General features: G+C 39.5%; 1 protein-coding gene across 4 annotated transcripts in view; it reads right to left on the bottom strand.

The window, feature by feature from the left end:
* Nucleotides 1–20,349, bottom strand: part of ADGRG6 (adhesion G protein-coupled receptor G6) — a 110,342-nt gene extending 89,993 nt beyond the window's left edge. For 2 of the 4 annotated variants that reach the window (XM_015622071.3, XM_015622072.3), the window contains exons 1-2: nucleotides 20,170–20,347; nucleotides 14,483–14,583 (exon numbers count right to left, since the gene is read on the bottom strand). In XM_015622071.3, the coding sequence (XP_015477557.1) occupies nucleotides 14,483–14,583; nucleotides 20,170–20,171 (103 nt within the window). In that variant the 5' untranslated portion in view covers nucleotides 20,172–20,347. Of the gene's footprint in view, nucleotides 1–14,482; nucleotides 14,584–20,169 lie in introns of all 4 variants that reach the window. The other 2 variants (XM_015622070.3, XM_015622073.2) reach the window with 2 other exon arrangements.
* Nucleotides 20,350–25,697: the final 5,348 nt, after the last annotated feature.

The following is a 25,697-nucleotide window of genomic DNA, read 5'->3' as shown; positions in this document are numbered from 1 at the left end:
AGAACCCCACTTCCCAGAAAAATGCTGCCACCTTCCCTCAAACTTCCATCCACGCAGGACCCGCTCATCCAGACTAAAACACTCCCCAGGTGCTCCTTCAGAAACTAACACTCCAGAAGTAAAAGTCTTGAAATCTTCTCCCTAGATAGATATTTTCTTGTCACTCTTTTGCTAAGAGTAACAATGAATCCTTTATTCCTAATGCCAAGTGTTTTGTTTTCTATTTCCAACAGGACAACACAAATCAATCATCAATAAACTAAAATTACATTGCCTTAAAAACAAACAAACACAAAAAAGCAAACAAGCAAGCAAAAAACCAAAACCAAACCACACCCAAGCATCACCCTGGAGAAAATACCAGAGAAGATGAAGAAACAATATTTTTCAAATGTGTAACCAGAAATTCCCCTTAAGTTATACATAGAATAGAAAAATGAAGTGAAAAAAAAAATCTTTCAAGTGTTAGGAGCGTGCTGGAAGTACAACAACAGAACATCTTTCTCTTCCTTTTTTCCCTTTATATTACAAAATACTGTGTTCTGGTGTTACATAGATTGTACAGAACCAGGTTGCAGTTGTTCTAACTGCTGGATCATTCAAGGGCTGCAATAAATAATTAAATGAAAAAGGAAGTTCTAGTCTTAAGCAAATTGCTTCACAGGGAAGTAGTTTGATTACTCTAATCACTGTCAATTTCAGCTTCCTTAAAATGTCGCAAAAATACAGTGGAGAACATCTTGGTTAAGCAGGAATGCATGAAACAAGAAAAATAAGTAAACTGCATTTTAAGAGGACTTTCTGGTCTGCATATGGGATGCATTAGAATTCTAACTACACAGCTTTAAGAGTAATTATAGTTTTATCTACATACACACAGACATCTCAACAATATAAACCCCTCCCAGAAACAGTCAGACACCATTAGGGTTGCACAATCAAGGACAACTGAAGTTAGGAAATGCCAAAGTTAACCTTCCTCTGGCCCTTGTGCACAGATACTTGAAAAAAAATCTTCAATTACATAATCACATACTACTGTTTTTGCAGGATCTCATTCAGTGCACAGGAAGGACAAACCCCATGAAATAAGCAACTTTGCAGTATCCTGCTTTACTTCTGTTCTTCGATGTGCTACCCTCAGCCTTGAAGCGATTCCAGTTCTCCCCTGAGGCATTATCACTGACTTCCTCATGAGCTCTTCTGTGGTGTTCATTAGTATAACATCTGAACGTTTCTCCAACAGTTATTTTATTTAAAAACCTACAATACAGCTGGGACGGAAGAAGTATTCTTAAACTCATTTTACAGAAGTATATCTGGGGAGTATCAAGATCAGAAAAATCTTCTGATCTTAGGTGTTTCAGACATGCAAGACCTGACTTGTGATTTGCAGCATGGTATAGAAGTTAATATAGTCAAAGACAGTTCCTATTCACCTCAGCTACAATCAGAGATGCAAATCATTCTATAGGTTTAAATTAGTGACAGAAACTGAGACAAACTAAAAACAGGCATGAAATTCATTTGCTGAGCCACACATAACAGAAAATAGAGACAAAATTCAGTTTTCTAGCACAGCCTTCAGCCACCCTCGCCATGAAATCTGTTTGCAATCCATCTTCTCATTCAGTGTACATATTTTACCTCTGGCCACACTTTAAGCAAAGACCTTAAAAATTATGTTTGTTTTCAACCTCCTGGCATGTCTACTTAGTACAAAACTGAAGGCCAACAACAAAAAGCAGGTGGCTTTGTAATACACCCTGCATGATCACCATGGATGTGAAAATGGAAAAATCACAGGCAAGCTGAATTCTTCAAACCTGCTATTTACTAATTATTGGGTTGCCAGCTTTCTAGCCTTAGCACTTTCTTTTATACATTTTCTTACTAAAATTTTCTTATATTATTTAAAATAAGTCAAATTTGAAAATTACCCTTATGTGACAATCAAAGGAAACCTTCCCCTCTGGTCCACCACACAGGTTTCTGATGTATCCACTAAACTAGCAACTGCTGATTCTAGATTATAATTCTCTATTTCACTAGCTAAATCCCAAGCTTTTCCTCACCTCTGCACAAGACAGGAAATTACTGCAAATTAAAAATACCTGGATGTCTTACTCTTTGTCAGAATTGATGTGATTAAAAGGTTGTGTTACTTTAAAGCAGTAACAGACATGTAATAGCCATTTAACAGCATGTGGCATTTCAGAAATAAGCATACTGTGTCATAATTAGTAAAAATAGATTACAAGGATATGGCATTACTCACATATAATTGGGAGCCTGGATATTCACTCAAACTTCTCTTATTGCTGCTGATAAAGAGGTGCTCACAATGAAAGCCATTATTCATTCAAGTCACATTCAGATCTATTTTTCCATGACCGAAGCAGGCTATACTCAAGAACATAATTTACTTAAAGCATGGACAAAGGCTTTGTGCTCTGTGGCTGGATTTAGAAATCTGTCAGTGCACACAGGAGATCCACCTGCACAATCCAAATAAACACAATACCGTGTTTCCGTATGGATATTTGTCCTTAAACTGACACAAAATGTTAGTTCAACATTTGCTTCTGTTAAAGTTTAAGTTGTATCATAAACATAAAATGTTTCAGGATCATTTTTATCAGTAATTTCTATAATTTATAATTTATAGTAATTGTATTTTTTAAAGTAACAGCAAAGAATAAGTCAAGTAGCTTTATTTATGGCAGTACACGAGCACAGGGTAATGGTTTATCCTACCTCCAGACTATATCTCCAGCAGTGATAATGCTACCTAGTACTCATTTACTTATGAAAGCTCATGTTACATGGAGAAAAATAATAAATACTATTTTTATTATTATTATTATTGTTATTATTATTTAATATTTATCTTATGCCTTTAGATGGACAATCCTCTTTGAGTTGCATTATAGCCTTAAAAACATAACATTCAAATTGTTAATCTTACTGAAAGCTTCACATGTGTAATGCATACCATAACCCCAAGAAAGGTGCATAAGGGAACAAACATGTTTCCCAGATCAGTGTTCAGACTGGGCATGTTGGTCTTCAGTGTTTTTCACAATTGTTGACGCATTGTTAAACATAGCCCAGCAGTGGTAGACAGTAGTGCAGAATATCTCCCTTCTTGCCAAGTAACTGGTTTTTGAATGTATGTAGCACCTCAGCCATACAAAATCTACTTGCACAGCGTTTGACTGTCATATTTGTTACCATCAGTGTTTGTAGACACACTTCTGGGTTTACACACCGACACCATAATTACTGTGAGGAGTGATATTAGAGGAGTAGATGAGAACTCTTGTGAGGGCCAGTATAAAAAACTGAACCACAAACATGAAGAGAATTAAATGATGACAAAGTATAAAGAACAAATCGTAAGTACCACAGAAGAGCTTCCTGGCAAGAAAATAAAAAAGTTTCATCAAATGCTATTAAGTAATTTATGTTTGTGACTCACAATCATCACGTTTTGATGACCAGATTCTAGTTTAAGACTTTTTTTTGTTGTTGTTATTACAGTATGCAACACTATTTTTCCATTCTGTTGTCCTTGTATCATTCCTTATATTGAATTCTGCAAAGGAAAACTAATCAAAATCTAATGTGAAGCACCACAAATTTCTAAAAGACCTGATTTTCTTTTATTTTTCTAAGTTTGGCTTGATCCCTGCTAATAAAAGATGCTTCTTCAGATTTCTACATATTTCAAGTCAATAAACACAGTAGCTGATTAAGATAAGAAGCATTGTAGACCTCACCCTAAAGATTAAAACTTGGGCCAGGCTGAGCTGTATTCTCATTAGAAGCACACACACTAAAGTAAAATAAAAGGAAAGCTCAAAAAATCATGCCACTATAATCAAAAGCAGTTAACTTCAAAAGGAAAAACAAAGCTTTCCTCTGTGCATTAGGATTTAAAACCAGAGTGGATATCTGGATTCTTATGGTACTTGAACTGACTCTGACAGTTACTGAACAATCCCCAAACAGATGTAGTAAGTCTAGCTGAAAAAGAGAGTGATAGAGCAAAAATGCTGGCTCAGTTTTTGAGAGGGCTGAGAATATTCTCATTTAACACTGAATCTTTGGGAATCTGAGGTGATCTGACTCCCACAAATGGTACCATGTCCCAGAAAAAGCAGGAACAGTGCTGAAACAGAAAGTCTTTCAGCATCAGTCCTTCCAGAAGAGTTTGTGCATCTGAATTTTTCACTGGAGCTTAAGTCAATTCTTAAGAAAGGATTCACATGACATGGGGATTACACAGACAAAAAACAGAATACAAAAACCTCTTCCATTTCACTGGGTGAGATCACAGTAATCTGCAGACAAAACCCACAAGTTACAACATATAATCATTGCCAAGTGTACACAGCAACTCTTCTTTCGTTCTTTAAGCCTTTTTTCCTTTCTGACACTGAACATGTGCAGCACCATGCAAGTTAAATCTTTTAAAGCCATGGGGCAGAACTTTGGCTTCCTCTGACATAGGAGCACTGCTTGGCCAAGGCACAAGCTTCCAAATAGTTTCTATTTGGACATTTGGGGAGGGATTTTCCAAAGATCTCCACAGTGATGTAACTCTGCTCTCACTCAAGGATAGTAAAACCTGCATTGACTTTGGTGGGACCCAGTAAAATGAATGTTATGCAATCCATGGAGGAACCAACAGAACATACACAGCTGAACATCCACTTAAGAATTTCCTTGTATTTTAGTCTAGAAATTTTGCAAAACTATTTGAAGATTAAAGCAGTTTTGTCTCAATTTCACCATTCTTTAGCATAAAAAAGCAAAGCAAACACCTTCTTTGAAATTATTTCATTATTTTCTCAATCATGTTATCAGTAAGTTATTTTCTTTTACTTTATTGAACAGCATGTTTATTTAAGAAAATTAATGCTTTTAAGAGACCATGGCAGAATTTTAAAATTGGTGTTATAATTTTCTCCTTCAGATTCAGAATACTAATTACACCAGAAAAATGATTAGGACGATAAGGCAAGATGAATGTTTTGAAAACAATAGCTTTAAAAACTGGACTCTTCTCAGCTACATTTCTGGCATCTGCTACATTCCATTGCTATGATGTGCTATTCAGAAAAGATTTATGCAGCCAAGCATTTTTCCCTAAGATCTTGAGTTCAGCTATTGATTTTATAATTAAATTGCCAGTAATTCAATTTTGTTAAGCTCTAAAAAAAAGAACAACTTCAGATATTTTTGTTGATGGTAATAGCTAAAGGATTCAGAAAGCACAGGACCTGTGTAAAATAGAATACTTGTATCACATACATCAACATTATAAATTATATTTGGGAAAGAAACCCCCACAAAACTTAGGACAACTATGCCAGCTATTATTTGCAGGTAACTTCTAAGTTACTAGATTTTGGTCAGAGGCTTAGAAATTTATTGTTTGTTATTACCCACATGAAAAATACGTGTATATTTCATTAAAGAGAGGGAGGCAGGGTATACATAGAGATGTTTGCCTTTTTAATCCTCGGTAGTATCTTTTGATTGCCATGTGCCACCAGAAAGAGAAATTTGTTATTCTACCAATGCTGCTTCTGCCTTTTTGAGTTCCACAGAGACCTTTCCAGAAACACAATTCACTTGTAAAGTAGTGAAATAATCGCTCAACAGAAGAGCAATTCCTCATATGCAGAGACAGACAGAGGGAAGGCCCGACTGGTGGCACTTCGGACAGACAATGCTTTCGCCAGTTCCAATGGCAAGATTTTAGCAGAAGCACAGCCAATCCAAAATAAGATCAAAATACTAGACATCATGGAAATAGTATACTGCCAAAATCTGACTGGTCAAATAAAAAAAAAATACACTTTATAAACCAGTTATATAATAAACTGCAAGCAGAGCAGCTAGTGCACATCTGATGTACCCCTGTGAGGGAGGGGGCCCATTTTTGTTATTGTTACACTTCCTTTAAGTATCTTTATCAGCCTAACAATTTTTCTAAAACCCCACAACTTCTAACCTATTGTACAAATTATGTAATTTTTCAACTCCAGCATTTTGTTCTTCTATTTTTGTGTGTAAATGACATATACACATGAAATATAATGGTTCTTTGGAACAAAGTTAAAGCCCAAGATAAATTAACATCATTTGGGTTATTTGATATTTAAAATGTTGGAGACATGGGAACCCATAACCAGAATGAAATCTTTCGGTTTTTTTAGATTTCATTGCAAAAGACATACTACTGTTCCTTTCTGTACTTTTAATGACTCATTAGACAAGTGATTTCAGGATTCTCTGTATGCTTTCTATTTCCACTGAGTGCAGTATGTGACTATCATACCCTGGATATGGCAGATAGTTAGACAGAATCAGAAGAAGAAATAAAAGTTCAAAATTTAAACCCATTTATAGAGTTTTCCTGTAAATTCAAGACAGCAAGAAAAAACAGTTGTCTTCACACTTAGAAAAAGTCACAGAGGACTGGGTCACTTGTACAAACGACTCTGTGATAACTTCAACCATGAGGTCTTTCTCTCCACCTAAAAAGCAAGTTCCGATTAAAAAATGCCTTGAGTTCCATAGTATAGATTTGTCACTGCACAGCTCTTAATTAAAAGAGCTCTGAGAAGCCAGAGCATGCATCTGAACAAAAAAAACTCTGTTCAAGACAGGGAGTTGCAGCTTTCTGTCTGACACCCGTTAAGAAACATATTCATGAGCGAAAAATGCTGGAACTAGAAAAAAAATCTGATTGTATTGTATCCTTTCAAAAATTGCATTAGCTGTGTGACAGTCTTTTCATGGATCTACGCTGTGTTCATGGATCTACCCTGCAATCTCTTGAACATATTTAGCTCTGGAAAAAGAAAAAGCAGTTGTACTGGGAGAGAGTGTACTGGGAGACAGTTGGACTGCTCTGGGGATATCCAGAAGAAAAATGGTTTCAAAAACAGGAACCAACTTTCTGTCACTTTTTGAGTAAATTATTTTCCAATACACACTTTTTAAGTCTACAAGAACTTTCAAACATTAATTTCTTTGAAAATATGCCATGCTGACACTTCCATGCAATATTAACTGTCTTACATCTTAATTAATATAGCAGTAGTTTTAGAGGATTATGCAATCTCAGTTACTACTGTGGTAGCCTCTATTGTCAAATTTGACTATTTGCTACACTGGAATTTGGACAAACCAATAAATAACTGAAAAGATGTTCAAAAGTTACTGAAAAGGAAATTCACAGAATGGGAACTGGTAAACATCTTTGGGAGCTGAAATCTTGAGAACAATTAGAAAAATTTGTTTCCAACTAACAAATTGAAAACGGCCAACATACCATTCAAGCAGCTGCAGCCCCAGACAATAGGGGAAAAAAATAAACCAAAAAACTCCACAAAATCTACAACATGGAAGATCATAAAGAAGAACACAAATTCATAGTGGTACCAAAAATATAGGACTAGAGTTGAGTTTAGAGTGGAAAGTAGCTGATCTTTCCAGAGATGGCGATTAAAATGGAGTTGTGTGAAAGATATCTGGAGGCCAGACTACATAGGCACACTTCTAACTCTGAATTGTACACTAAATTTTCCTGTACTGCAGCAAGAGTTGCAGCTTGGTCTGTCATTTACTGTCAGGAACTGAGCAGACCAACAGGCACTGAACCCTGACAAAACAAGAGGGGTTTCTGGAAACCCTTCCTTCCCTTGATATTTGTGCTTGTATTATCATATCTAGGGCAGGAAAAGTAGTTTTGTTTCAACATATCACAGTAAGGGATGTACTTCTCCATTGTAACTTACTATTATTACTTTAATATTTTTGTCAACTCTGTAGAAAATGTTGACAGTCTATAGCTAAAATACTTTCTTTTCCTGCCACAGGAGAGATATTTTTCTCTTCCATGATGGGAGAAAGGAATTCAGAAACAGTACACGTGAATAATTCAATCAGATGTTTTTTGGACATAGTCTTAACAAGGAACACAACTTTCCAGGTGAGTTTCCTTACATCGTGGTACCTTACTAGATTGTAGTTACAATTCCCTCACTTCTTCTTTTCAGATTCTTGAAAAATAAACATCACATATGTTTTCTTCACTTTAGTATTGTATATATCTATCTCAGGCATCTCTGTGTTGTGGTGGTGTAAAAATGCAAATTTTAACATTTCTTTATCAGCAAGTGATAACTGAGGCCTTGATCTAGCAATCATTACATGTTACACCTTGTGCAAAACGCTTAAGCAATCCCACTAAGTAAACAAATACTATGTTCTAGCAAAAATAATCATGGACATTAAAATAGGCATCTAAAATCTGCCAGATCAGCCCTTCTGATTAATTGAGAAATGCTGACTTTGCAGTGGTAATGACTCACTTCTAAAAGGTCCACTGGGACATTAAATCAACCATTTTAATTACTCAGTATTAATTATGATACATATTGAAATGCACACCACACAACTGCTAGACTAGTATGTTAGGAACTTTTACCTGGAAAACTTCTGTTTCTAGTTAACACCTTCACTTCAGGATGCAATGCTTCTCACATTAGTAATCCACAGGAGAAATAACATGGCGTTCGCAAAGACTTCAGCTTTTTAATAAGACAGAAACACACTTTGTTCTAAAATTTTCATTCACTTTATTGAGAACGACTGACAAGTACCACAAAAAATTATTTTTTTCACATAATAACCTGTGTCAGGGCAGCCTTTTGTAAAGCACAGCCCAGATGGCCACAAGTCATCTTGGGCCTGTTTTTGGATATACTGCTAAGGTAGCTATTTCTATTATGTGTTGTGGTCAATAGTATTGACAAACATTCAAGCTTTTGTTGGCTATGTTTTTTAATTTCTAACAGTGAACAAAGAAAATGAGGCAAAAATAATTTATAAACAGATTCTAAAATAGTGAAGGTTGTAAAGATTAGACCTTCTGTGTTCTTTCTTTGAAGGTAAATTCTTCACAGAGAGGAACATTATTTAGCCTTTGCTCTAATAAAGGAGTGCAGAGACCCTGTACAATGAGGTTGTAGTCAGCTTAGAAATGCCTGAGCACATTCCATATCGGTTTGGCTGTGAGGACATATCAGAGGAGGGGGAAAAAAATCACTGTGCTTTTAAGGCAGCATTGGCATGGTTAATGCAATGAGGTTGAAACACTTAAGGAAAAAGAATTATCAACACCATCAAAAGATTATAGCTAAAAAAAGTAAACAGAGGCAATGAAAGGCATGTTCCTGTGAAATTCATTTCAACAGTAATTTACTTTTATATTAACAAGCTGTCAACTAGGGGAAATACAAGAAAGCTGACTAGCAACTTTTGCTCCGCAATATTTTTATGAACAGAAATTCTAAACACATCTCAAGCCAGCAAAAATTTAGATATTAAGCAGAACATAAAAGGGATAGCTTATGATATGTTTTGTTTAAGTGAAATTAAAATATTAAAAAAAAAAAACCCAAACTGACAGAGAAAGAAGAAAGAATAAAAAAACCTTGGAGCTATTCGTTAAATACATAGATTCCTTCTGACTAATCTCTGTTACTCATGATTTATGTATGCCTCTGTAAGGAAAGAGACTGCCAGACTGAATATTTTTTCCACACTTTTTAAATTTCCTGACTTTTTCCATAACTTTCAGAAATAAGAATTTCCATGCCTGAGTCAGGGACAGAGCTATCAGTCACATTTACCCTGCTCAGCAATAAACGCACACCCGCTCCCACCCCTGGGATGCCATGAGAGGAGCTGGACAAAGCACCAGTAACAAGGCTATAGAACCACCCCCTGCTCTGCCTGAGGATTGTGCTGACTGACTGGCTGGGCTGATGCCTTGGCACTTCGGTTCTTGCTCTGCACATGGTAAGAAAGAGGAAGATAAGGGAATGTGCTGACAACCATTTCAGCATTTGCCCGGTGATAGGATCTTTGGCCCTGTCTGGGGTAGGCGGCTTGAGACGTGTGGTGAAAAAGCCACACTTCCTGACTTGGCTGTGCCAGATAAAGCCCAGTCCATTTTCACTGTGTGAAAACTCTCGCTGCTAGTGCTGATGGCATGAGAAATACTTCCCACCATACTGACTTCCCATCTCTTATGAGGCTTCTGAACCCGCAGATTCACTCTTAAATGCTCCCGTAAACAAGGGAGGACTTCAACCCCTCCTTTATCGACACAGACGCAATTATGGAGCATAACAGACAAAGATGATCTTATATTGTGGATCATCACCAGACACAAGGGTGAAGGACCTGCCTTCAGATTTTTTTATTTTTCTTGATGAATTAAATACAGCAAGAAATTTTGCTTTGAATCATCACTTAAAATTAAGATTCCAGGGGCTGTAACAGAATTTAAATTTACACTTTTGGGAGCTCCTGAGAATTGATTAAACTGCTCTGAGGACATGGAAATGTGACTACAGACAGCAGTGCACTTTATTGATGGACGACCAAAAGGACAAATGTTCATTCTGGCATTGCTACAGTCACAGTAATTTTGTGATAACATCAGCATGGGGCATAATGCAGAAATAGTGTAGTAAGAATTATAGATGTCCTCATGGCTTCATTAAAATAAATATTTTCCACATTCTGCATAAAACTAAATATGGTTGTACAGCAGTCAAAACTTAAAATATTTATTGACTCTCATGTCATTTTAAGTCTACTAATGACATAAGAAGGTGAAAACTCTTATGAGGATGTTGCCATCTCCTCAAAAGTTCAAAACTCTGAAAGTCCAGTCAAAGATACTCAAAAAACTAGACTAGAAAATAATTATGCAAACTTCAATCTGCACTTAAGGTCTCTGAGGAAACTCCTGTTCTGCTCCTAAGTTACCACAGAGAGTCCAGACAACTCAAAAGACAGCACAATACAGAAACAACAGACATTTTATTATGACAACAGAAAAGCAAAAAACCACGGAAGGGACTAAAATGGGAGGGAACATTTTTGTGAAGTTGCATGCACCTGAAGCAATTGATTTTTTCTTTCCATACTGAACTGTTGCTTCTCTGTGTCAGATAAATTGAAGCCATTGTGACAGAACAAACACCGAGACAATTTTTTAGGCACAGCAAAATTCCAAGAAGTGCAATTTCCAAAGGGTCTTCTCATTTCCCAGATTTTTAACCAGAAGAGATACTACAGGACAATGATTAAGAAAGAGCTATAGATATTAGAGAAATGTGGAAATTATATAATGCACTTCTCATCCCCAGGGAAAGAGAACCTTAGATTTAAACCATTCCTGGTAGATATAACTATACATTCCCAGGGACTGGGATTTCCCAGTTTTTTTCTTGACATCTGTTTCACTGCTATCTAAACCTCTTGATGAGGTGTCTTCCCCTCATTTATCTTGCTGTAATTCAAGCCCTCCCCCTTTTCTTTTTTTTTTCCTTTCAACTGCCTGAAAAGACCAGTCTATCCCTTCCCACTGCACCTACCTCCTTAAATATTCTCAGTTTTCATGCATTCCCTCTTCTACCTATTATAGGTAGAAGAGAACTTAGTTCTTTCTGTCTGCCTTGATTAGTTATGTTTTCTAGAACTCTGTTCACTCCAGTTGTTCTCTTCTGGGCTTTCTGAAACCAATGACATGTGCATACAAATGAAAAGTTAGGAGTATCTGAGTCTCCTGTAAAAGCAGATGTAACGAATTCTGTTTAGGACATCCCTATTCTAACATCTCAGCTCCTATGCAGCCTGGAAGATAGGCAAGCTGTTTACAAGGGAGGCAAGATGTACACTCATCACAGGGAAACTGAGGCACAGCTAAATGCCCCATATAAGACCACCAGGTACATCTACCCCAGACAGCAATGGAACCCTGACAAGTTACTAACTGAGCTATGCAGTAACTTCACCCTGACCCACAACACATGGCCTGAAGCCAGTGTGTCCAAACCCTCAAGGCTGCTGAGATTTTAACTAAAGTAGATGTTATATTTTTATCAATTTTCTCCTGTTCATAGTTCGTTTCAAGTGTCACAATGCATCCATTGATGCCTTTGAGGTATCTTCTGGATTGCACTCCACTTGTTCACCTGCTTTCAGTACCTCACCAATTTGTGGCTGAACATTCTTTCCACAAACCATCTTGCTCCTGCTCTAAGTTTTCTGCTGTGTAATCCCACTCCTAAACTTTGTTTCTGAAAGCAGGCCCAGGACTGGAGTTTTCCTCAACCTAAACTATAAAATTATTACTTTTGCATTTTTCCATGTCACAGTATGACTGATATCTTTATCCTTATGAATAGCCCCTTAAATAATCCATAAAACCTGGACCTGATGATCATAATCCCTTGCTTGTATGTAACCTCCTCTGGGCAAAGCTTAATAAGCACCAATAGCTTTCTAAGCTTACAGCTCACTAGAGAATCTGGATGAATGTCAGGTTTTTATGAGATTTCTACTGTAAATTCAGTCAAGCTTAAGCTGCCAGAGAGATTATGAATACCATATGAATCCATAGCCAAAGTGACCAATACCTTTTAAGAACATGGAATAAAAAATGCAGGAGCAGCAGCGTTTCCCGCTTTGTCTGTCTTGCTCTATTAGAAAAGGCAGATGAAAATGCTCCATTTTGCAGCATAACCTATGCTTTTACATCAACATAAAAAGAAATATGAACCCTGAGGGTCTACAGGCAAGTACTGCCAAATGACAGGTTCCTGTAAAGGTAAATGTCTCATTTTCATTTCAGTCAAGTATTAACAGCAGACTACCTATCATCTCCTCCACTGCTGAACAGCAAACATCCGTCTGTTGAACCTGGGCATTTCCAGTGTACCTGATTTATCTACTAATTCAGGCAGACAGGGAAATATCTCTTCCATTTATTGAAAGTTTTGAAGATTTCAAATCTATTCCCGTGGAGGCAAGAAAGGAAAAGTCCCCAGAGGGATGCACTTGAGACTGGAACACTTTGTCTGCTTTTACCAATCCAATGGCACCAATCATTTTACTGCTGACGAGGTTTGCCAGGGGCATATGTGATTTTATGGAAGTGTATCTTGGGGTTTAGCACAGGGCTTTTGACGTTACCTGTTCAGCACCAGCTCAGCTAGCCATGGTGTGCTGCAGTTAGCTGAATGCACAGGTGAGTTTGTGGTTGGCTTTCTCTGCCCCCACAGCACACTGGCTGGGACCTGCTGGCTCACGGGCCTTAGGCTGCTGTGCCACCTGCACTTTCACTTACCAGTTCTCTGTCATGCAGAGGAATTAGCAAAGGATAATAATTTTGGTGCCCTAATGTTCTAGTCACCAGGTAACACTAGATGTAAATTAGAGGAGGTTTTGCTGATTTACTTTGTGCTAAGAATGGCAGCTGCATGGCCCAAGATCAAGTATGGACCAGGAACACGGGGACACAAAATCCACCATCCAATGGAGCCAGAGGTGAGGACAGATCCTAAATGCATTTCTGGCTACAGTTTAATGGAAATGGAAAACACCTATTAAAGTGACATAAATATGGAAAGTGCTACTGCACAGCGACAACATTGTTTTGTCTCTAAAAAAACCAAAACAGTGTAGGTTTTAAAAATTAAAAAAAGCGTTTTTAAAAAAAGGAAAAACATTACCAAAGAAGTTTGAAGCCCTTTCTATATATAAACAATCCTTTTTTTCCAATAGCAAGCCTGTCAAAGCAAAATTACCCATCTGATACAGAATTAGCTGGGCACCACAAGCTGCTCCAAAATTTTCATATGCTCCAGAATAAACTCCAGACATCTTTTTTCCAGCAAAGCAGCTGGATCTCCTAAAATACTTTGCACTCTAGTGGTTAGGACAAGACATTTACTAAATGAAATCTCTCATTCATATATTTAAAGAAAACAGTCAGAATGTTACATTATGCTGTGCTGAAGTGTCACCACAGATCAAGATGATGTCATGCTTAAACTGATGGTTCTTTACAGTGGACAGTGTTATATGTAAGATATATTACATATAACTTTGCTGAGGAATGTTTCTATTATTTGAGTCATAAAAGCTTTTAAAAATTATGAGCACACTCCAGGTATTTTACAACTTTGAAATACAGTGAAGGGTTATTAAATACACAATCTGCAGGCACAAACAGTACTTTAGAAAATGGAAGAACTACATCATTATCCAGAGAATTTCAACAACAAAAAGAAGTTCAAAAGAGGCAGGCATTAACAAGTAAACACAAAGAAGAACAAAATTAAAGAATTCGGAGAAGAAATTCAAAGGAAAAAAAATAGTAACAATTAATAACAGCAAAACTTTAAAAAATGGCAAAAAAGAAAATTCAGCAGTAGCAGAGGACCCAAGCTATAAAATCACAAATAGTGATCATAATGTATCACTTTCATCGAAATGTTATAATGTTCAGAATTCAGCCATACAAAAGCATAGTCCTTGGTCACTAAAACTTTGGCTCCTAGATAATTTATTTATACAAGAAGATAAAGTGCTGACTTACCTGCTTGCTGCATGCATATAATATATGTGGTTAACATGCAGAGGCAGTGCTGCAGCTTCCATTTCCAGTGATAGCACCACATTTCACTCACATGAGACATCCTGTGGGGGAAAAAGAAAAGCAACCAAGAACTCAGTGAGTTTCACAAGACAAGAACATGAGGAAGACCCTGTTAGTCAAACTAGAAACTTGAAGTAAATAAAGTAATGAAAATTATGGAAGGCCCTGGTATTGTTTAAATGGAGACAAAAGTCTCCTAAAAAGGGTCAGAAATTATATTGTCTGGTTTTTAGCAGACAGCAAAATGGAAGACTGGTCAGCACTGGCTTTCTAAGCAGATAGATGTGGGTGGCATTTTAGTAAAAGAAACAAGAAGCACAGTGTGAAAGAGATAAGTCGTAGGTTTGGTTTTTTTTTTAATATGGAATTTTACATATATAGAAGCATTTATTCTATTTAATTATACATAATATACACATATTTGTTATTAACTAAATAAAGATGGTAAATGATAATTTGCCTCTGCCCTTAACAAGGCTTCCCATTTTTCAGTTCTAATGTTTTGACAACTATGATATTTTCTGCTGACAACTTTTATGAAAATTCTGAAATTTTCCTTGCCAAGAACTAGGAGCTCATCTGTGCTGCCAGAGAAGTCAGGAACATCCTGATTATTTAATAAAATAAATGCAGTTATAGAAAAGTCCCTATCAGTTATAGCTTGAAGTTAAAGTTTCCTTTCCCTTAAAGCCTAGAGGATATTTAACGGCTAAACCAAAATGTTTCCTCCATTGTGGGCAGAACAGGAAGCAAAACTCTTAATAAATTTATTCAGACCTTTAGCCATTCATACAAAATGAATGGTGCTCCACTACATTCACGTCTCATCTTATTCAACAAGTCAGCAGCAAGCAAAAGGAAATAACAAATAACGAAATACAACACGCGTTATTTTGACCAACTCCTTCCTCTCCTCTTTGGTGATGATAACTGGCTTTTGTTCAGGAAGAACAAATACTACCTAAACTGAGGTAGATAAGGACAAAAGTCTTCCTTCTGCTCCACAGATATTGCTGTCAACCCACCAGAAAAAGCTGGGGGCAAATATAAAACCTTTTTATAAAACCTTTTTTTTACACAAAGTGTAAGCTTCTGTTTACGCCCAAAGTGGAAACCAATGCAGCAAGACAAACCATTGTAAAGTAACAAGTAATATTTCAGCTTTAAAAATAGCAATTCATCAAAGCACTCCTGTGGGCTAGCTGCCAATGGGCCCAGGTAAGCGGCACCTCAGCAGACTGCTGCGACCAGTTAGGCTTCCCTTGAGTGCAGAGCTACACAGCACAGGTATCTGATTACAAAAGAAGTTCAGTTCTTTCTGGGTACTTCTATCAAATTAGGAATCTGAAGCAGATTTGTTTTTCTGAGATATTGTAAAGTCAAACTTAACAAGTGTTGAAGACAAGCTCAGAAAACATGGGGCTCTGAAAGACAAGAATCTCTTTGATGAAGCCAGACATACAGTATAACTGGATTATCAAACAATAGAACTATTGTCCTTCAACTTAGTGATCCAAAAATCCCTATTAAAATCTCAGACAACAGAAAGCTGAGCCTTTGAAACTGTTACTTTCCAATGTATATAATTCATAAAACCACAATATCTTTAATATTAATTTAGAAAGCTGAATTTGAACAGAAGTCCTTTGAAGGCATGGAAACAGTAACAGCAAGCACATATGGCATGCATATATACTGACATAGTGGGGAAATGGAAATGTTTGGGCTAACAGCATGGCATACCAGAGATACAAAAGAATTTTCCTGTCCCTACAGAAGAGTTTGCAGGTACATGGCATCCTGCTGCTTAATCTTCCTATGCAAACCTGTAGAAGCAGTTGTATTACTGATTTTTGCTGCTGGTTTGTTTTGAACAAGCACAGTTAACAGTTATCAGACTAGGAAACAATCAATTATTTATTAATTCAGAATAGATCTGTGCTGATTTTCATCAAACTGGTAAATTGTATTGTCACTTTTGATATCTCTGTGAGCTCAGACAAAGTTTTTGCTCATTTAATAACTGGAGAATGCAAGACACCACATTCGAGATAAATAAAATGAAGGGAAAATAACATGACAAGCTTCTGCTGCTTTGGTCTGGTATGAATGTATCCAGTCACCTTTCCTCTAGTGCCTTTTTGAAAGAACATGAAATTCTGCCTCTGAAAGAGGTATTTAATTTAGCCAATTTCAATTTGCTACTGTTTACTTGCATTGTGGTAGTGCTTACAAGCCAGTACTCCAGGGTGATAGTTTATAGTCTGTTTCCTCATTCTCAACCATGTAAAAAGTGCTAGGCAGGAAAGATTTCAAGAACATGGATAAGCAACAACAGAGCAGAGAATAAATAAGTGCAAACAATAAGGCAGAAAAGAGTAGCTATAAAGACTTTTCCCTAGAGTAAAAGGCTAGATAATTACATAATTGCTATTAAAAAATACACAACTCTCCACCAAAATAAATAAACAAACCAAATATATAAAAAATAGCAAACTGTCTTCTCCATTTACGTTCTCCACTGTTGAAGGGCAAAACAATTCTCTTTACACCACATTGTGTCAGTTTACAAAAAAAAAGGTTTATCAAACTCTGACAAGAATGAACACAGAAGCACATGCTACAAAAACACTCCACTAATGTGGGCACCATGAGTCAGATCTGTTTCTTTTGGAGAGGATTGTTGAAGAACTGTTTTACAAAGCATAAATACTAGCTGAGTGCTATAAATTAATGAGGAAATCAGTTATTTATATGTTCATAGGATCTTTCAGGTACAAAAAGTCAAAATTCAGAAAGCTGACATCTCACTGAGATGTGTAACACTCCTGTCCACACAAGAAGTTGTCAGAGATGGAAGTCAGAAAACACACTGCCAACAAAAAGGCTTCTTTCGCAACAAATCTACCCCTGATATTTTTATTATTTGACATTTCAGGCAATTATGATAAGGTGTCACAATAACTGATAAATACTTCCCAGGCTTTAAAAAAACACAACTCAGTTGCAGATATTATTCACCTCTTAGTAGCCACCATATTTATTTTAAGGCTCTTTTTCTTGGTTACTCGTGTTAACATCTAGAAGTGAATACAGACAGCACATGAATAATTCAATAGAAAAATCAGCAAACAGTTCTGGGCTTGTTTATAGCTTATCAAGGAATTATATGGTCCCCTGACAGCACTGATTTGATGGCCCAAGAGACTCATTTGGTCTCATGTTTCTATTTTAAATAGCTTTAAAAAGATATGTTCTGTCATTTAATATTAATTAACAGCACAGGGAATGGATATCAGAACAGCAATCTGCTAAAAAAAATTAAAACATCGTGAGTTTAAGTAAGCAAAGGGATGGACCCTGTAACAAAGGGATGGATCTGTAACAAAGATCTCAGAAGTTTTACAAATTATTTCAGTCTTTGTTTACTTAAAAATTGTTGAACACTGTTCATAGTGAGTTTTCTTCTCTATTTTGTATCAGATTAAATGAAAAAGCCCTGCTCTGTCCCCAACTGGTAACACACAAGCAGCTCTGAACAAAACACTCTTAGACTGTCACAGAACCAAAACCTTTAACACAATATTTTTGGGAATTATTAGGATACCTATGGTAGGAGTACATCTACTACAGATGGATATAGTCTGAAAACAGCAGTCCCTCTTAACTTCTTGGGGTTTTTGGAAGGTTTTGGCCTTCTGTGTAGTCTGATTTGTCTGAAGTGCTAATTTTTCTATGGACTTGCATTTCCCAATGTAGACACTGTGTGACATGACCAGCTATGCACTCTAGCTACCAATCCAGTCCACAGCTACTTTCATTTCCTATAACATAGGGAGACAATGAACTTATTCACAATTCATTCCAGAAGAGCAAAATAGACATGTAAATTATCTAAACCATAAATGGATAGTAACTCGACACAGTTCAAGATGGTTTTACTGTGAGTTTTGAGTTTTGCTACATCCAACCACTAAATCTTCTGCTCTGCCAGCAGCCAGCTAGCAGACAAACCAGCATCACCTTTTAGGGAATATACAGCTCTGCAGGACAACATACACAAAATGTGAATAATGCTGGAGCATTTCATTTGTAGACTGTACCATCCCAAAACATGCAATACAAATTCGAACACACCATCTTCTGTGTTCAAAACTTTGTCAAAAGTTCCCTGGAGGATGTGAATTCCGCCTCAGGCGCACTGACTTGACTTTCTTTGGTCTTTGACATGTCTAAAGCTATTAAGAAGATATAATGCCAACACTTTAAAACTAAAAGAAAGATAACATCAATTTCACTATTTTTTTCCTCACATAGATTGTAAACAAAAATATTTTAAGCTTAATCACTCCCAAGTGGAGCTGCAAGTGAAAGATGATTGCAACTCATAGTTTAGCTCCCCAAGATTAATAGAGAAGTTGACTTTAACTTTGAAATAGTTGCTTTACTGTAGTACATGAATGTCTTGAAAGATTAATTACACAATACCCCTTAAAACTTTCATTTTGTTAAGCACTGCTTGTTCCTAATTATTCTTACAGCCACCTTTGAAAACACCCTCATACTCATCAAGAGATTAAAAAAAAAAAAAAGACACTGCCTTTTAATTTAAACAGTATCATCCCTATCAGATCCATCTAAGTCCCTTGGCTTTCCTTTCAAAGGGAACTAGTCCCAGTTGCAGGCAACAAATCTGCTGGCTGTTTCCAGCCCGGCAGCACCGCAACACTAAATCTTTAGAAACTCCTGCTTTCTGCCGTAGCTTGCCGGCGCGGTGGGAGAACCCCCTGCCCTTTGCACTTGTGCCGATTTCCTCGGGCGCATCCCCAGCTCCTCGCTCCTGGCTGTGAGCGCACCGGCGGAACGCCTAACCCACAGTAGCTCGCCTTACCTCCGGCGAGGGACAGTGGGTAAAGGAGAAATACCCCGGGAAGGCGGCCGGGGCAGTGTCCGGCCCGGGGCTGCTGGGGTCGGGCAGGAGGAGGGGGCCCCGGGCCGCCCCTCGCCCCCCGAGGGTGCCGGAGCCCCGCGCTGCCCCCGCTCCGGGCGCTGCCGAGAGCCGCGGCGGGGCTGCCAACGCCTTGTGCAGCCCGCCCTGCCCTCCCTTTCCCTTTCCTTTTCCCTTCCCCTACTTCTTCCCTGCTGGTGCTGGCACCTCACCTGGAAGGCTGCCTGTGGTGCCAGGGCTCCTCGACGGGAGCGGCCGAGAGGCCGGGGCCGGGCGGATGCGGGGGCACCGCCGCTCAGGGCAGGCGGCCAGCGGGGCCAAGCGCTTCGCTACTTGTCCGCAAGCACGGGGAAATCCACCAGAGCGGCCCTAAGGACGGGGTTAGGGGGCCCTGGAAAGGCAGGGAGCCGGCAGGGCAGCCGCCGACAGTCACGGAGCCCGGACGGGGCAGAGCCCTGCCAGCCCTGCCCTCCGAGCTCCCGGCCTGAAACTTCCCGGTTTCCCCATTCCTTCAGCCCTACCTACCTGCACGGCTCTGCCCTGACATTACTCACCACCCGCCGTGGGTGGTGGGGAAGCCCTGCCGATCCGCCCGGGGTGCCTCTCATCGGGGCTGTCCCCCAGCGCCCCGGGCGGCAGCCGCAGCCCTGGCCCCAGAGCCCGGGGAAGGGACACTTACATGGTGACATTACGGGGCGGCTCTCCTCCGGCTCTCAGCAACCATCCTCCCGCGCTGCCGCTCGCTCTGCTTCTGGCCCGCTCCCTCGCCGGCTCCCCGCTAAGGTCATCGCTCCTTGCCCACCTCTCTTCCACGCCCGCGCCGATCCGCTCCTCCTCCGCCGCGATCCGCTTCTCCCACCCCGCGCCGGGACCTGCCTCTCTCTTTGCTCAACTCGGGGAAACTCGGCAGTGCAGGGGAGCCGCCCCGCCCTCTCCCCGCTCCCCTCTCCCCGCTCCCCTCTCCCCGCTCCCCGCAGTCAGGTGGCGGCCCGGCCCGGCCCGGCCCGGCCCAGCGCTCCGGGGACAGGACGGGGCCCCAGGCACCGCTCCCAGGAGCCGCTCCACGGCACCGACGCTCCGGGAGGAGGGTTGCCCATCCCCGGAAAGGCGCTCCCCGAGCGGTACCTTCCAGGCTGACACGGCGGTGCAGCGACCCGGCTTGCTGGTTAGGGGCTGGGCCAGGGGTGTGCAGTCCCCAAGTACCCCTCAGGAGATGACAGCCGCAGGCCCAAAGTCACCCGCAAGGACACGGGCCGCCTCTGAGAAGATTCCTGGTGGGGACACTGCCCTTGTCGGTCACAGCGCCCTGAGCGTGTAGCACCTCGCAGCATCGCAGTGGCAGCAGGGCCCAGGGGACAAGCACAGCCCGCAGAATGCAAAGGGGAGCGCACATAAACCCACCCGCTCGCCTCAAGAAAACAAACTGTCCCACCGTGTCCCAGAGCTGCTGGCACAGACTCCAAGGCGCTTTACGTGTGCCAGGTGCCTTTGAAGCACAGAACACACTGGGGACACGAGACAGGTGGGTGGAGGTGACGCGGCTCTGACCCACTTTTAAGCGTGCAAGGCGGTGTGCTGCTCCCACAGAATGCTGGCCCACACCTCACTCCTGGCTAGCGTTCTTGGAGAATGGTAGTTTGCACCATTTGCTAATGATCCTGAGCTGCTTTGCTCAATTAAAATCTGTAGGACATGGGACTGCACTACAGGTAGGTAGGAAAGCATTGAAGTGGTAGAAAGGGAAAAAGAGAAGATCATCAGAGAAATCCAGAATTCTCAGAGTACTCCATGGATCTGAACAGGCAGGATTAGGAAGGATGGGGAAATATAAGACCTGGCACAGTGAATCATTCAATGAAGTTATCAGCATACAATGGCAGTTAAAAGCAAACTGTTCCCATTAAAAAAAAAAAAAATCAATACATTTTTCATGAACTTTATACTAAACATTAATATTCACTTATTCTGGTCAATTTTATTCTCTGTCCTTAAAACCAATAAATCTATAGGCTTGCTTTCATTGTAAATTGCTGGCACTAAACATGGGCGCAAGAACTTCTGGTTAGCCAAATCCACATGGACAACGGTGCAGGCTGGGACAACATCAGCCTACAAGTTCTTGCCACTGGGTTTATTGTACACCTACAGATTATTGCATTTTCCTCATATGCACAGCCAAGTCTGTGCTTCTAGAATGCACTGGACTCACTGTACATGAGCTCAGTATCTCTTGGGCGTATTGAACCCACCTGGTATGAGATGTACACAGTAAATCAAGAGCATCTGGAAGAAATCAATCTGCCATTTATGCCCAGATTAGTGGTACACGTGTAGTGTTTATCTGCTGGCTGCATTGGAAACTTACATCTTCCTTCCCTACTTGGAAGACATTAGAGGTGACTGCAATTCCAGAACCTAGTGGTCAAGCTAAAAAAAAAAAAACCAAAAAACCCAGAAGAAAAAGAGGAAATAATGGGATTTTTCCCCTCTCATGTTTTTGTTCAGCTATTTCTTGGTTAATCCTCCTGTTCTGATTTTGCTGACATGCACTTTTGCAAACATCAATCTGCTTCCCCTCCACAGCAGGAGCACTGCTGCTTCTGGATCCAAAACTGAGCACTGCCCAGCAAGAAATGTCTGTGGTGTCCAGTGGGGATCACGTGCAGTGCAGATTTTCTGGACAATGAAGAAGAGTGCTTCTGAAGACAGTCTCAGAGCTGCAGAGCAGCAGGGGAAGGGAACCCAATCACTAATGAGAAAATGCCGATCATTATCTGGCAGGAGCTCACTGTGCCACATCTGCCTTTAGTCAATAGTGAAACAACTTGGCATGGTGTGGGTAGTTGGAGAGGGCTGCGTTTCTGGCTGCTCCTTAGCAAGAGTGAGAGTTTCTGTGTAGATCACAGTGATTTTAAGATCTCTGTCTCAGCATGAGAAACCGCAGGCTACATTACAACACCCAACTCAGGTTAACATTGCAGGCTGTCTTAATCACATTGTGCAAAAGAGGAAAAAAAATTACAGAAGTCTGGGAAGCACTGCTATAACCAGAAAGATTCTTTATATTGACATCTAGTGAGTGACACCCACAGAAAGTCAAGCAGCTCTTTTTAGTCTTTTCTTACCACATCTGTTGTCAGAATGTTGCCTTACATTTATTTTTATTGCACCTCACGCAGTCTGAATATTCTTAGGTACAGGGATAGCATATTCTTCAAATATTGCAGAGTGTTTCGTGAATATTCTGAGATGATTGGTGAAATATTTTGCATTAGTTTATAGGCCCCTATTTTTATGGCTTTGTTCACATATTTCTGTAAACTTATGGCTAGGGTATATTATATTTTGTGCAAGTTTGCATCGACTCCTTTAAATGTCTTCTAAGAATGTTCAAGAATGATTCAAGAAATAATAGTATGAAATACCATATTTCTGGGTACTTCATTTTAATATTTAAGACACACGATTTCTCAATGAACTTTTGTTTTGAAAGTCCCTTCTATATTATATCAATTGAGTTTAGGAAAATCTGTGTTAGTTTTCTAGAGAAGTGCAAATACTGAAACTTTATTACCCACAACAGTGTAAAAGAGAAAACAATTAAAGAGAAACAATAAAAAGGAAGCTGAAAATATTAGTGCATTAATTGCTATAAGCTCACAAAGAAAATTCAAGATCTTACACATTCTCAAAAATTCCAAAAAGAAAAAAATAATTTGCTTTGTATTCTAGAACTATTCCTGGCTTTCTGTCTGGTCATTCTCATATCTTGAAGAAAACATGTTACATATGCACAGCTGAGTCTGAAAGTTCAAAGGTGAGCTTCCAAATGCTGGTTTTGAGGATAGAGGTTCGGGCATCAGTCTAAAAGGTGAAGTAGCAGAAGTGATGTGAATTAGAGGATTCAATCAACTCAAGAATTGCTTCAGACTTTTGATACATAGCTCTGTTTCATGATGCTTTTACATAAACTGATCTAATAAATTACCTAAACTCTCTTGTAGCTTTTTCTTTTTGAGAATCTTTTGTCCATCTAAAGACAACTTAACTAGCTCCCAGATTTCCCAGCACCAATCAGCCTTGTTTGCCCCTCCCTGGGTCACAGCTGAACCCATTTTTCACAGCCCAGAAGACAATATGATCAAAGCTCCTGGCTTTTCTACTTTCAGAACGTCTCAAAGCAGATCACATTTGAGAGCTGAGTATCTGAGAGAGTAAGGGTCTTACCTTTCTGCTTCATGTGTAAATGCAGCACAAACAGGATCAGAAGCGTCTTTTTCTTTATTTAGTTATTTTTTCTCCTTTTTTTTCTGAACATATGTTTTCCCTTCAGATTTCAAGTGCCATCCAGACAGGGCATGGTTCCCATTAGTAAGATGCTGAAGAGGTGTCAAGTCAGTCAGTTTTCACTGTGGGCCTTAATGCAGTGGTGTCACCTAAGTGCTGGGCAGGGATGGCTGGGTGCATGTTTTAGAGGCTGCTAACCCAGTAGATAGGGGGAAATGGAACACAGTTTCTATGCTTAACCAAGTACCAATCCAACTATGTTTTCCAAGAGCTTGGGAGGCAAGGGAATTTCGAGGACCTTATCAATTAATGTTTGTAAGTGGTGAAACTGCCTATAAATTATTGCACTGACCCATATGTTCTTGAATTTAAGTTTTTGTCTCCTGAAAACAAGCATAAAGTGAATTGTAAATGTAATGTATTTCTACAATGAACATGCAGGAATTCAGGGGCTAACATACACTCATATGTTTATCTCACATAGTACTTTCTGTATGTGCTTTCATGTGCATTAAACTTGGGCTATGAAATATTTCCTGTCAGGGAGGTTACCACCAGCTAGAATGCTGTGCTTTTGTGCCAGATAAGACGTGTTTGATGAAGTGCTGACACCATGGCATATACACTGTCTGCACATGCTGCCTTCCATAAAATTCTGTAAAGTCTGTGACCTCAAACAAAGCAAGAGACAGATCAGGCAGAAAATTAATTTGGATAGTTTTTACGAACTGTTTCATGTCTTTGATCAGTGTCTTGTTTTCTGAGCCCATTTCAGCTCCTGACTGTTGATTGAGCACTCCAGGGGTCCTGACCCTCAGCCTGCTGGGGCATGCTGCCACTGGTGTTTTTCCACACATTTCTGATCTGTGGGGGTGGGAGGATGCTGGAGGTCCCTGCTTCCTGAACTTTCATTTCAATAAAGGGGAAGAGGAACCTCATAACTTTTTTCTAGCTTCAGATGAATGAACTTGGGAGTGGTGCTCACTTTGCATGGTGATGCACTCTAAAGAACACTGTAGGAGGATGTTACCAGTAAAGAGGAATCTGCAGCCTGGATCTGAGTCGGTGTCTGGTGTTCAAACAGGAAGACAAATGTGGCAAGAAAGAGCTTGTAAAATCAGAGGATATGCAGAGAGGATCGGTCATTTGTGGTGTGATACAAAGCACAGGGGGTAGAGGCCCAGTAGTGAAAAGAGGGGCTTCAACAAGAGATAATTAATCTCTGCCAAGTACACTTTGAACTTAATAGATACCAACAGGCTAAAATAATTTATCTATCCAATTCTTTTGTCTAAAAATGTGCCTCTGTGGCAACAAGTAATTTCAATGCTGAGTTCATCACCACCTAAACTGCCCCATATCCTCCACAGATTAACCCTGAAATTAGAGCTATTTAGAGAAGGTAACACTGATAACTAGGGTCGCTCCCAGAGAAGGTAACACTGATAACTAGGGTCGCTCCCAGAGAAGGTAACACTGATAACTAGGGTCGCTCCCAGAATGTCAGTACTGGGAAAAAACTGATAATTTTGTAGAAGACCATTTTCCTACCCAGATCTGTACACAACCTACTCATGAATGAACAAATACTTGACTGGAAAAAATACTCATCCCTAAAGGATTCTAAAATGGCACCAATTTTAATTTTTCTCCATGTATGTTACCTCACAAATAACCAGATTCTAAGGAGAAACAGGCTTCAGCTGAGCAGGCTATATTTTTATGGTACCAGTTAACTTGATTCATCTCTAATTCTGGAGTCTTGATCTTTTTTTCAGTCATGTATTGGCCAGTTGGAGGAGTTTAAAAAACAGTCATTCTTCACCTATTTTAAGAACCCAAGTTTTCCTTTAATATGACTCCTGGGCAGGATTTCTCACTTCCGTTTTCTGTCCAGATGTTAAATATTTGGAACAACTG

The sequence above is a fragment of the Parus major genome, chromosome 3 (genome assembly GCF_001522545.3).
Source record: "Parus major isolate Abel chromosome 3, Parus_major1.1, whole genome shotgun sequence".
Lineage (NCBI taxonomy): Eukaryota > Metazoa > Chordata > Aves > Passeriformes > Paridae > Parus > Parus major.
Note: the sequence above shows the minus strand (reverse complement) of the source record. Positions and strands in the feature narration are given on the sequence as shown.